A 13997-nucleotide genomic window follows, 5' to 3' on the forward strand; every position below is an offset into this window, starting at 1 on the left:
GATATTTATAATATCAAAGAAAAGAACAAAATGACACAAACCCAAGAGGAATATTAGCTTTTGATATTTAAATACCCTTGCCTTCATATGTCACTCCAGCAGGAAAATGTCTTCAGGGATGTGCCATTTTGTTGAAGCACCTTAGATGTCTCTTAGATGTCATTATGGAATATTTATGAGTGATGTGGCAGAGGGTGACATTGACATTTAATACATTTTCCCAAAATATCTGACACCTGATGTTTCAAGATATTCACGTTGTTGACCATTATGATTTATGACAACACTGTGAAATAACCAACAGGAATAGCGGTACATTGCATTACTCATACTGTGTACAGCCAACCCAGTTTGTCATGACAAGTGCAGGGCTCGTCTCATCCAGTGAGCACCTCGTAATTCAGGATCTACTTGAATTATTATTATCTACGTAATTATTCTAGCACTGTTGTAAATGTAATGAAAACCAGTATGATATCTTGTAATCTAAGCTACTTGCAAAAACCCAGGTTGCTCACATTGGTGCAAAGAAAGTATGAATGTCCGCACAGAAATGAACCCAGCCCTAATGTTTTGGCCTGTCCTGTGTTAATGCAGGCAAAGGGTGTATTTCATATGGCATTTAATTTGCCAAATGTGAATACGTTTAAATGGTCAAAAACAATGTTTAAAATGAAGTTTAAATAAAATGTGTAAATTATCTGTACATGTAGTTTGTACATTTGTTTTACTTGATCTGAACATCCTAGGAATTGAACAAAAAATATGTTGCCACACCTTGTGGCACTGAGCAATCTTGAAATATAAATAGCAGAAATAAACATTAATCATATGATATAAACATTATGATGCATGTGTGGGAAATTATGCAACTGTTTTACATTATTTACAAGCTGCAAGCTGTTGCTCTGCAGTTCATGCTCTTTCATCCTTTATTTTAAAATGAAAGAAAAAAGGAACCATGTTTTGTGTTTGTGCCAGTTGGCCTTAGTTCCAAATTGATGTCAGCAAAGTTGTTCCAAGCTTTCTGGCGTAGAACTACAGCAATAAATGTATTAATAATAAGCATTCTGACTTTTTTTCTGTTGTTTTGTGGATAAGGTGACTCATGCTGACAGATTCTTGCTCTGCATGTTTTATAGCATCTAGGGTAAGATGTGAACTAGGGTGTGGCAGGAACATTGAATGAGGAGGTTTGTGTGATGTTCATAACCTGTAAATACACTATGGCTTGCAAAACAACGGGTCATGGCGGATTCTGCCAAAACCAGCAGTTTGATTTGAAAAATGAAAAATAATGCCCAAAGACCATTAGCTACCAGTTTCTTTTGTTGATGTGGTAGCCTGTCAGTGTAACCAGGCTACAGAACAATTGGAGCTATGAACCAAAATTCCAGAAGGAAATTTTGATGGGCCCGTCCAGGCTCTTGCTGCCGGGGCAGGAGTTAGCCACAGGACCAGATGTTGCTAATTAAGTGGACAGTTTGCATTTGTGCTGTAGAACAGGCCTGCTAAGGTTATTCCAGAAGGTTGCTAGGTGGTTACGTTTGGGCCGTGTTAGCATATTAGCATGCTAATGTTAGCATGCTAAGATTAACAACAGTGACAAGTCAGGGCCATGATGAGTCAGGTGAAATGTGGGACATTTTAGCATATTAGCATGCTAACACTAATGTAAACAATGGTCATTGGGCAGGCCTAGGATGCATCAGTGAAATTTGGTGATGTTTGGGACATGTTAGCACACTAATGCTTACATAAACAACGGTAACAGGACAGGGCCACATTGGGTGAAATTTGGTTATGTTCTGGATGCGTTAACATAAATGTTAATGTCAGAGAAAGATGATAGAAGGAATGAGCACAGGTTCAGATCGATTCCCTGTAATTCTGGGTGTTTGTCTGACCCACCATGCAGAATTTGGGTGGGTTTCGGTTGAGCCGTGTGCAAGCAGAACAAGGGAACATCATCAGAGCCAAAATGAATGGTATTTAAAGGAAAAACAGGGATGCCAAAAAAGTGAGAAAAAAAGATGGTGGATCCAAAACGAAACACATCAAGGGTGTCTGCTGGAGCCAAGATCCAAATTTTGGTGCCTTTTGGGGTGTTTTTAAAATGCCACTAAAAATAGCATTCAATGCAAATTTAACCCCGTTTGAACATTAATAACACTGCCACGCCTAATCTGATTTCTTATAAAAGTAAAAGCAGACCTCACACAATACAATTTATATATATATATAGCTTGTGCATGCTCCGCATTACATACTGTGCTGCAAAAAAGTGGGTGAAATAATAAGGAAAATAAATAAACAAACCTTTTTTCCAAGATTGTTATTCTGAAAAAAGTAGATTTTTGGACTAGAACAATAAACGCATTCTGAAAACTTTTTTGAGGAATTGTGCACGACCTGTAGACCCCAACAAGGCAAGCCATAGGTCAAATCGTGCAGAAAGGAAAGTCCTATGAATTGCCATGAAAGAGTGCTCTCAACCGTGCCAGCACAAATCTAAAAAAATCTGGTGCTGAATTGTGGGCGACCCGTATGCCCTATAAAAGGACTGAATATATCAGACCGTGTTTGTGTGTGTTGTAAGTGTGGCAGCCTTAAACGTAATGGGTGGTTTTTTCAGCATTTCATACAGATTTCAGGATTATAAATAGTCTGTCAAATAATGGAGAAAAAAATATTTACAGATTTTGGCAAATTAGATGCTGCCAATACACACTTGGCATTGGACATCTCTTACATAGATACAAAGGGAAATTTCCAAGCTTACGTTTACAAAAACAAATGGACTAAAGTAGTTCCTTAATACCATACTATCACAGTAAAATGTGTTTTTTTGCCTCTGTGGAATTTATAGCTGAACAAAAAGATAAAAGTAAAACACCTAGAAAGGGAATGCATGTAAATTCTCCACCCTTGGTGTTAAGGGCATCCACAAACAGATGTTTCCTCTGTGCAGTCAGGCCTGGCCCATGCATCTCCTGTGTGAACCCTTTTGTCGAGTCTCTCATTGCTCTGTACACATTGCCTCCCATACAAGGGACTACCAGCTCCCTGGGGTGCCCAGGGAATTTTGCCCCCCCCCTTACCGCTTCTGTCTGCATCATTAAAAGACCATAGAGGTAACACACAAAAGAGACCCTGAGGTGAAGGGCTCATAGTAAAGACGAGTGAACACCATGGCTCATGGAGCCAAGGGTCCAAACTGTCAGCAGGGCTTCCCACACATGTAAATGATACTCTGGAATGGCGGCCGCCCTTGAGTGAACCCCCATTAATATTCAACAGCCCGGGTTGAACGGACGCGTTTTTTTTTTTTTTTTTGGAAGCACTTGCGAGGTTGAGGGAGGAGGAAATGGAAGGAGTCCGTTCTCAGCTTTAGTTTTTGTAAAAGCCCAAGGATGTGGGTATAAGTCGATTTAGGTTAGCCCCCCTTCCCTTCAGCCTCCGTGTTTTACACAAAGGGGACATATTTTGTGTGAGAACGCAATGTGAGACAGCTCTGGCTATCAGACACCTGTCTCTCTCTGCTCAACCCTGACCAGGCCTTACAGAGAAAAACGCCTTTCTGCTCATTTGGAGTTCTCTACTCACCTTTTGTCAAAAACCCCCTTTTACACTTCCCTCCTCACGCTGATTACTGCGGCACTGGTGGCAAATGAAGAAGAGCCAGCCCCTCGTAGCGCGTCTCTTTCAGCATTTCGCCCTTGCCTGACAGTGTTTGAACACATGGCTCTTCGGTGGCCCTAACTGCATTTCAAAACTTCAGATTAAGAGCTGCAAGGATTAGTGATCAGATTCCTTTAATTTCTTGGTACTTCTGAGGTAATTCCTTGTGGCATATTGAGGTCAGTCTAGAGGGAGCAGAAGTGTTTTTCTCTTCCTGCTCATGGACTTCAATTTAGAACGGACACAATGGAAATCTATCTCTACGGCCAGTCCAGTAATAAATAAGTAAGTAAATAAATAAATAAATAAATAATAGATAGATAGATATGTTTATTATGTGTGTAAATAATATTTTTGCCCTGCCCCTCCTTGAATTAAATGTATTTCAATAGACAATGAAGGTTATAACTTTGATGTCTGAATAATCATGAATGCAAAAACGCAATCCAAACAAACATACCGCGGCATTCTTAACTAGCATATGTATATGTGCAATCAAATTCATAAAATTAATGAATGAATGAACCCACCCACAGTATAAAACGTGTAAGCCATTATTCTTCTTTTTGGATATCCTTATTAAATGCTCGTAGCTGGGTCAAATATTTTGACAATTTTAATAACCGCAATGCTGTAAATGATGTTCCCATGAAGGCAGAAAACATGTATTGCTGACAGTGAATAATTTCAGGAATTTTTGAAGTGCTTTAATCTGGTGGGGAAAAGCCAACAAAGAAGTGTTTGAGGAAAATGAAATGTTGCACATTGAAAACCTCCATCTTTACACAGTTGTTTGCTAACCTGTTCATACTAAGGGAGATTTTTATTGTCGCACAAATTCATCCTGTTGGTTAAACATAAAACCCCACTGCACTGCAGCCTCATGTGCATGGCATCCCCCTCCCTCATGCACTTCAAATCAGCTGCATCTGGAAAAAGAGGAATGGGCTCGTTTTCCAATTAAAAAAACGTCTCACTTGGAGTATTAATACTGCGGGCCACATTTGCCCGGTGTTAATTAACTTGAAAGTGAAAGTGAAGGGTTTGTCATTGTGATGCACAGCAAACACAGCACACGGTGACAACAAAATGTGTCCTCTGTATTTAACCCATCACCCTTGGTGAGCAGTGGGCAGACATTACACTGCGCCCGGGGAGCAGTGGGGGGGTATCTGTTTTAAGGGGACCACAGTGGCATCTTGATGGATTAGGATTTGAACCCACAACCCAACATGAAGCATGTTGGCTAAAGTCTCATCACTTATGTTTTCTAGACATAAAAAGATACAAACAAGAATGACTTCAAACAAAAAGTCAAACATGCATATTGCCATCATTTTAATTCAAGTTATCAATGAGGCAGCAGTGCCTTTCTTTGGTGTCTGGAAAATATTGTCCTCTCTCAGTTCTGAAATCTACCATTCACAGGATTAGAGAAAAAAAATCTAATAAATGATCGTATTTGAAATAATCAAAGATGATGTAGTAATTTTTTATTGTTGCATTCTTTTACCAACATGAACTCTTATCCAATTTCATCAATATTTTATGAATTTGTAAGTATACTTGCGATTGACAGTTCGTTACTGTTCTCTCACCCTTATTTGTTAATTTCATTCAATTCGACACAAGCACCCAACTACAGCACAGGTCCTTCATGACATGCTCATTGGACTTTTTCCTTTTTTGTTATTCTCACTCCTACACACACCCTCTGTCTGCTCAGTGAAAAGGGTGAATTTGGATTCGATCCGTACGCTTTGAAAAAGCACTCAGGCCAAAGGTGAAATTGAATGGGATCAAATTGGGGCGCAAAACAAGGGCCAGAGAGTTAAAATGGTCGTAATCTGACTCTGGCTGGGCCGTGGATGGGCAGGATTACCAGGGAGAGGTTGCCAGAAGAGATTATTTTATTCCAAATGCAGGGGTTTGCCGTGAGCGTGAGGCCAGAGGAAATGGACAGACGGAATAGGAGACGGAAGTGCAAAAGAATGAGAGGAGACGAGGACAGATAGGGGTGGGTGGACGCAGAACAACATCAAAGGAGTCCATGGCTGTGATTTGCATAATGGGTAGGATTATTTACCCATTTGTCGGTGTTATTTCTGCATTAATTGTGAAAACAGAACAGTTTGGGAGACCATTAGCCAACCCATTACACTGCAGATGACGATAATTGGGCCTGTATTAAATTTTACACACGCGCACATAGCGGGAAGACGTTTCACGCAGATACTCATAAAAGCACACCCATAACAAACACCTGCAGTACAGCGGGCTCTTATTCATAAGACGGACTTGATGAATTGGCCGGAGGATGTAGCGCTCCATCACTGTCGTTCCCCAACAGCGCAGCAGAAAAATGAGGAAATCGTTGCAAGGTTAAGTATAGAAGTGGTATATGCGTATGAGCTGTGTGTTTAAGATGTGGATCTACATACACAGCCGGCGTTAAAGAGAGCAGGAGGCCGGGCAGTGCCATTGTCAGCACTGATTTATATCCAGCTAGGTTTTAGCGGGGGGGGGAGAGAGAGAGAAAAGCCCCTTTCAGCTTTGGTTAAACTGCCGTGACTGAGACGGCACGCCGGCTCTGCCTCCGAAGGACCACAGGATACGACGGCCGCGTCCTGAGATGAGTCCCAGCTGGAAGGATAAGGTCAGCGGACCAGCATCCCAGATCCCGGCTAATCACAGGCCACAGAAGCGCTGGCCGTAACTCGGCGAGACGTCGTACCGCGACACATAAAAATGTCACACGTCCCTCTAACCCCGGGACCACGGATTATTAATGGCTTGTTAATGGCAATAGCAAAAATACATCATGGTGGCCATTTTAAATGCAATGGGAAGACAGAAAATGGAACTGTTCCTGTCGTAAAGCACCATACAGTAGAGTTTGCTGTTTTTTGCATGTGTTTTAAGAAATTTACAGCAGAAAAAACAGTGTGTGCGTGTGTGTGTGTGTGTGTGCGTGTGGGTGGGTGTGTGTAGTCAGATGACAGACAATGCGCTCTATGGTTTAATATAGCTACTCCCAGGGGACTAGACTCAATCTGGAATTGTTATTTCTTTCTGAGCGCACATTTATGCGGAGAGTGTTGAAGGTGTGAAGAAAGTGATGTAAAAAGAAAGGGAAAAAAAAGACAAGAGGAACAAACGGCATTGTGGAAGATTCTGCAGATGATTGCTGTTAATGCTGATTTTATTGGTGCAATTTTTGAGCCCTTGTTTTATTTTATTCGGCCACCGAGAGCCAATAACAGTCTTGAGGAGCCGTGGTGATGAGATTTCTAAAAAAAAAAAAGAAAAAGAAAGAATATAAACTCATCTGGGCGTGCAGTTAATGTGTTTTTTTTCCCCGTACCAAGTGTTTCAGAGCTGAACAATTACAGTTATTTCAGAGAGGGCAATAAACTGCGTATTATTCTCAGCTAATAGCTGCCCTTCAGTTCGAAAAGAGAAACCGTTCGCTGAAGCTTTCTGCAAAACCGTGTCAGCTGAGGTGCTTGGACTATCTCTCGATGCCAGATGCTGAACGGCAGTAATGAAGATGCCTCCTGCAACACCCCGACAGGGTCCCGGAGGGAGGACACGGTCCGGCCTGAACCGAAGTGAACGCCACCGAGGTTGGAGAAGGTTTCAGCAGGAGGAGAGCTTGACTGCACGGCACACAGGAGTGCAAACGCACGATCCGCCAAAGTTCTTCTCATTATTATCTTTTATCATGGCTTATAGTCTAGTTTATAGTCTACAGTTACGGTTACGGTTCTACAAACCGTCCCCAACATCGCAATCCTGCTGTGATCGCATTACGTCGACTGGGTTGATGCTGATGACAGCATGACAGTGATGAAGGTGCCCATACACTAAGAACACCATGCAGTACGTATTACTGGATCGAAACATTGTCCATATTAACACAAAACCTAAACAAAGACAAAGCATGTTAAAGAGCATTATAGCAAATAATAATAATAATAATAACAATAATAATAACTATTGCTCTGAGAGAGAGAGAGAGAGAGAGAGAGAGAGAAGAGAGAGAGGAGGGGGGTATAGGGGTGGTCCAGACTCCCAGTCCCACTGTACCTCACATCCACTAACGCACGCAGCGTCACTCCACGGAGACGCTCTCCGCCCGCGGTTTCCATCTTCATTCTTCTCCTCCTCCTCCTCCTTCTCCTTCTTCTTCTGCTCCAGCTTCTGTCCAGATAGACAAGTTCATGGATGTACAACGCGTGGATCTCTCACCCCGCCGGCCGTGTCTGCGCGGCAGCGAGCGGGCTGCCGTGGATCCCGCACGCAGCGGCGGAACACGGCGCCGACGCTTCTGACCGGCGCTGCGGTCCACGGATTCATGACAGCTCGCTGCCGCCGATGCGCAGTTGATGCGGTGAGTACCTGTCTCTCTCTCTCTCTCTCTCTCTCTCTCTCTCTCTCTTTCTCCCTGTTCTTCTCTCTCTCTTTCTTCCTCTCTTCTTTTATTTAACGACACGTCCTGGCGTCTCCCCACGGCGTCCACGACGTCCACTGCGGTATTCAGCAGCTTCCACCGGCCGCCGTCGGTGCGCAGCTGGAAACCGTTCGTTCCGAACTCGTAAGAAGTGTTTCCCTCCAAGACTTTTTTCTCGCATCCCCGTTTCATTTTTAATATCATATTAAAATATTATTTTATTTTTTTATTATGTCTGCCAACCACAATCAGTCAAATGCCTGAGACAATAATGCAAGTCACCATATGTGCGCGGGTTCTAGACTAGATGTGAGGGATGCATCGGTGGTCCGCAGGGCGCTTTCTGATAAACACAAAAAGCCTCTGCCATGGGCTACAGAGAGAAAATCTCCTTCGATATTATCGACTGGCTTCCAGAAGCTTCACGCCGTGGTAAATGCTCTGACTGTTTAATGCTTCACAAAGGCCGAGACGAGAGGAGGACGCTTGGGCTGCTAAAGACTTTCTTACCCAGTGTTTATTCATTCTGTGCCCTTTCTGCAGTTGCTTTACACACTTAGTTTGGTAATTTGGTAATTTGTTGTCTGAAGAATGACAAAACTACAGTTCAGTAAGAGCGATGCGATCACCTGTTTCCTTTTGCTTGTGTGAAACAGGATAAGAGCCAGTCAGCAGCTTCTAAATGAAGTTTCCCAGCCATGCAATGTTCCTGGAAGGCTGTGATCCTGCTAGCCTTGGCCTCCATAGCCATCCAGTACACAGCCATCCGGACCTTTACCTCCAAGCCATTCCACCTCTGTCCCATGCCAAGCCCCCAGAACTGCGGCATGGGGCTCCAGGACCCGGACGCCTCCTTTGAACGTGGCTGCGACGAGTACCCGTACTTCACCTACAATGCCTCCCGCAAGACCCACATCCTGGTCCTGGCCACCACCCGGAGTGGCTCCTCCTTTGTGGGCCAGCTGCTGAACCAGCACTCGGACGTGTTCTATCTGTTCGAACCGCTCTACCACGTGCAGACGGCCCTGATTCCCCGCCTGTCGCACAGCCGGAATGCGGCGGACCGCAGGGTGATGTTGGGGGCCAGTCGAGACCTGCTGAGGAGCCTCTACGGCTGTGACCTTCACTTCCTGGAGAGCTACATCAAGCCCACGCCGACCAATCACACCACGGACAAGCTGTTCCGTCGCGGGGCCAGCAGGGCGCTGTGCTCCCAGCCTGTGTGTGACGCTTTTGGCCCGGGCGAGACCAACGTTGAGGAAGGCGACTGTGTGAAGAAGTGCGCCGTCCTCAACATGACGCTCGCCGCCGAGTCCTGCCGCGACCGCCGGCACATGGCCATCAAGGTTGTTCGCGTTCCAGAGATCGGAGACCTGCGGGCCCTGGTGGAGGACCCTCGGCTCAATCTGAAGGTTATCCAGCTGGTGAGGGACCCTCGCGGCATCCTCTCCTCCCGGATCGAGACCTTCAGGGACACGTACCGCCTCTGGAGGATCTGGAGGGCTACCGGGAGGAAGCCCTACAACCTGGACCTGACCCAGCTGACGATGGTGTGCGAAGACTTCCTCAGCTCTGTCTCCACGGGACTCAGCCACCCATACTGGCTGAAGGGGAAGTACATGCTGGTCCGGTATGAGGACCTGGCAAGGAACCCGCTTCAGAAGACCAAGGAAATTTACGACTACCTTGGTTTGCCAATGGACAAGAACGTTGTTGACTGGATACAAGCCAACACCAGGGGGAGTAGTGAGCTTTCGGCGAAACACAAGTACGGGACCGTGAGGGATTCTGCCGCCAACGCAGAGAGCTGGAGGCTGAAGCTGTCCTTCGAGATGGTGGACTACACCCAAACTGTGTGCGCAAAGGTCCTGCACATTCTCGGCTACAAGAGTGTCAAGTCGGCGGAGGAACTCAAAAACATGTCCCTCTCGCTCGTGCAGGACAAGGTTTTTGTACCCTTTTTGTAAGACATATAGTTGTGGATGACTATTTTTGATATATTTATAAATGTTGCCTTATGAAGGTTGTTAATGTTATTACTACGTCCATGGATATGATTTCCCCCCCATCTTCTTTCAGATTTGCACTAAGACTGAAGCCCTGAATTGGGTAGGGCTCTCTGTAAATTTAGAAAGAGCACAACAAGGAAAAGAGAGAGAAATATTGCGGGGGAAAAAAAACACAAAATAAAATAAACCGATTAGAATCTGAGCGTTTTCCAACACTGGAACAAGTGAAGTGTTCTTTCTGTTTCTCCTCCTGAGGACCTTCATGTTTACTTTCACTCACACGAGCAAATGCATCTTCCGGAAACTTGTATGCCTGGCTGTTGATGCAGCGCCTACTGAATGTTGCCATGTAACTGTTACACCGCGGGGTGGCGGTACGAATGCTGAAGATGTCTGCAAATCCTTCATGGCCAAGAAGATAACACTGTACTAGAACAACTGCAATAAACGGTGAATGTCGCAGCGCACCTTTAACGTTGCTGGTGGTCTTTGGGCTCGGCTGCAGATATCGCAACTTTTGGGCCTTGGTCGGCTTGACGACTACGCACGTGGTAGTATCGTATGTAATCGTTTAGCACCTGCTAAGTGCAGAATGCGTATATATTACGCGAGAATCACAGGCCGGCTTGTTGGTGGAGCTCATTGAGATGCAGAGTACAAAAGCCCAGTGCTTTGATCTGCTTGACTGCCATGGCTGGAATCCCACTCTCTGCTTTCAGAGACTCTCAGGGGCGTTGGAAGCGTGCCTCCGGAAAAGCATTCCTCTCTCTGAAGGTGACAGGAAACTGTCAATGTCATGATGAATACTCCCGTCGCCACCCTTTTATGACGTGTTTACAAATTCCAGAGAGTGGGAGCTGTTAATCTATTTTCTTAATAGAAACCCCTATAATAATGACGAAATCGTTAATGCTTGTCAGGGCAGTTGAGATGCCAGGCTCAGCAGGCAGGAGGGGCTGACATTACTGTGATGAGTGTGGATCTTACATGAAATGCAGGTGCTATATAAGACTCGCCATATTGGGAGTTCTCTTATATAAATATATAACACATTCACTAATTAAAAATGCTTTTAATTAAATAGCTAATAATCGATTGGCTTGGTAGATGTCAACAGCAAAGATGTCCACTGTGGGGTCGTCTGAATGTTGAGAATGGAGGGAAACAGGAGGAATGGAGGAGACATTTCCAGGTTCTCAGGAGAGGGTTGAAATCATCTAGAATAAGGAAGAATGGTAAAGGAGCGCTGTAAATTATCCACATGGATTTCCCTGTTATCCGCATATTCGAAAATTACATTTCTGGGTGTCAGAAAAAAAAGAGTTCCTTAGATAACTAGCAGTTAACTTTTTGTTTGCATCTTATTTCTGCTGCACTGGGATACACAAACTCTGCATTAAAAACATCTCCACAAAGATATTGCACGTATAAGTATAAAATCAGGACTTTTAACCAAACAAGCTAAATTTAAACACTTTATTTCGATGGATTCCTCAGCACATTTCAGACTTTAGAGAAGATTTCTGAATGGGCCATTCAAGGACACAGACCTTCCACTCCTTCATTTAAGATGGCTTGTGTGAGTCATTATCATGCAGGGCGTCTCTAACTTGAGCTGTGGCGAAGGGCAAAAATCTTGGTATTTGCTAATTATCGCACACTTCGTGTCCTGACCCGGACCCCTTCCCGAGCACCATCAGATTATGCTGCTGCCACCATGCTTGATATTCTGCGGATAATGAGCTCTGCTGGCTTTGCACCAAACATCTTTTAAAATTAAGGCTGCAAATTTCAAGCCTTGTCTCGCATCATGAGAAACTTTCCTGGACAATTTATCTTGCTACAAAGTTTAATGAGATTGGAGGTACGTGTTTTTGTGAATGCTTGTGAAATGTGATGAATGTAGGACTGCAGCAGATACAGGAAAATATTGCTAACAGCCCTGATCATGATATACTGATATTTCTCTGTACTTCCGTCATTATTCTCTCTCCTTATGCAGCACATGTTTTATTCGCTCTTTGTGGCACTGTTCAACCAAGAAAGCAACAAAGTCTTTCTCAACTTTATTTAGAGCTCACTGGAACTTTGTTGTTGATTTGTGGACAAATTGGAATCATTATTCTTATTCTTACAATACCAAAAATGTCTCTGTTCTTTGTCAATCTCAATTTCATGTACGATATGGTAATAATAACATAAAAAATGATGTAACACACAGTGTAATATCATGTAGTTACCATGTTCCCAAATCCAAATTTGACTGTACATTACAGTTTGTTTCACTGGATACATACATTTCACGTGTATGTACCATCTACAGAAGTACAGTAACAATTTGGCCAATATTATATAGTTAAATGTACCTGGAGATACAACAATTAAAGTGCAGTTCATGTTCTATTTCATTTGTGATCAGGGCAGAAACAATAATACAAGCTGCATTATTCCTGACAAAATACAACCATGTATTGCAGTCTGTCGGCCTGTCGTTTCTATTCAGTGATTATTGCTGCAGAGAGTGGTCTATTTTTGAAGCTGACCTTATCTCAAAGGTCACGCTCTGCTCCCCATGTGTGCCATGTACTGCGTGATCTGCTTATCCACTCATGATGATTTTCATTGTTTCCTTCGGCCAAACATATGGCTCACAAACACATGCAGAAAGAGAGAGCAAACAGTTTCCAAATTGTTGCCCTAATGTAAGAAGTTCAGCTGCAGCATGAAATTGCCAAAAGAAATGCTTGTAGGAAAGTATTGTCCAACAGCGTTTCTTCTATATCTGTAAAGGTCTGTACAGCGACCAGCATCACCTCCATCCAAAATATCCTCATTATGAATCTATTTTTAATTGCCTTCTTTTAGGGATTGCATCTCACTCACACACTAAGATAGATTATTTATTATTCTGAACAGAGTGGGCCTTCTGCAAAAGAAATAAAGAATGTAATTCAAGGATTGGTGTCTTTGACTGAATTGCCCACTGGAGAATATCTACAATGTTTATATAGCAGCACCTCTGTTTAATCCCCGCCTCTCCATCGCACCCTGCATTTTTCCACAGCCACGCAAAACTGTACTGTACCTGCACATCCGGCAAACATTATAATGCACTTATATACCACAATATGACTGTTTCAGCACACAAAATCTATAAAAAAAACCACATAAATAAATAATAATTTTATTTATTTATTTTTTTTAAAGTGAACTGATTGTCACATGTGATACAGCACAGCACACGGTGCACACAGTGAAATTTGTCCTCTGCATTTAACCCATCACCCAGAGTGAGCAGTGGGCAGCCATGACCGGCACCCGGGGAGCAGTGTGTGGGGACGGTGCTTTGCTCAGTGGCACCTCAGTGGCACCTTGGTGGATCGGGATTCGAACCGGCAACCTTCTGTTTACGGGGCCGCTTCCTTAACCGCTAGGCCACCGCTAGGCCACCAAATTGTCCCCATCTGTGTGAGAAAAGGAGATGTTCTCTGTTTGTTGGCTGTGATTTTTATAGTCTATTTCAGTATTCTACAGGGCTGTACTTTGGAGGCCCCATCTCTGTAGAGAGTGGATGTGGGGAACGTAGACGATGCTCCGAGGTTCTAGTGATGCAGTAGTGCTCAGGTGAAAGTGAAAGTGAAGTGATTGTCATTGTGATACACAGCACAGCACACAGTGACACAACGAAATGTGTCCTCTGCTTTTAAGCCATCACCCTTAGTGATCAGTGGGCAGCCATGACAGGAGCCCGGGGAGCAGTGTGTGGGGCTTTGCTCAGTGGCACCTCGGTGGCACCTTGGCGGTTTGGGATTCAAACCGGCATCCTTCTGATTACGGGACTGGTTCCTTAACCG

The 13997-nt window shown here is 43.9% G+C and overlaps 1 protein-coding gene across 3 annotated transcripts; it reads left to right on the plus strand.

Moving 5' to 3' along the window:
• The first annotated feature begins 6261 nt into the window (after nt 1–6261).
• Nucleotides 6262–13340, plus strand: LOC114766334 (carbohydrate sulfotransferase 1-like). Of its 3 annotated transcripts, none has more exons than XM_028957054.1 (3): nt 6262–6337; nt 7210–8074; nt 8791–13340. In XM_028957054.1, the coding sequence occupies exon 3, from the start codon at nt 8833–8835 to the stop codon at nt 10099–10101; it is 1269 nt and encodes a 422-aa protein (XP_028812887.1). In that variant the 5' UTR covers nt 6262–6337; nt 7210–8074; nt 8791–8832; the 3' UTR covers nt 10102–13340. The 3 variants fall into 3 exon arrangements, with proteins under 3 accessions (XP_028812887.1, XP_028812889.1, XP_028812888.1); XM_028957056.1 differs by having other exon boundaries at nt 6309–6337; nt 7256–8074; XM_028957055.1 differs by lacking the exon at nt 6262–6337 and having other exon boundaries at nt 7051–8074.
• Nucleotides 13341–13997: the final 657 nt, after the last annotated feature.

This window comes from Denticeps clupeoides, chromosome 16 (assembly GCF_900700375.1).
Source record: "Denticeps clupeoides chromosome 16, fDenClu1.1, whole genome shotgun sequence".
NCBI classification, from domain to species: Eukaryota; Metazoa; Chordata; class Actinopteri; order Clupeiformes; family Denticipitidae; genus Denticeps; species Denticeps clupeoides.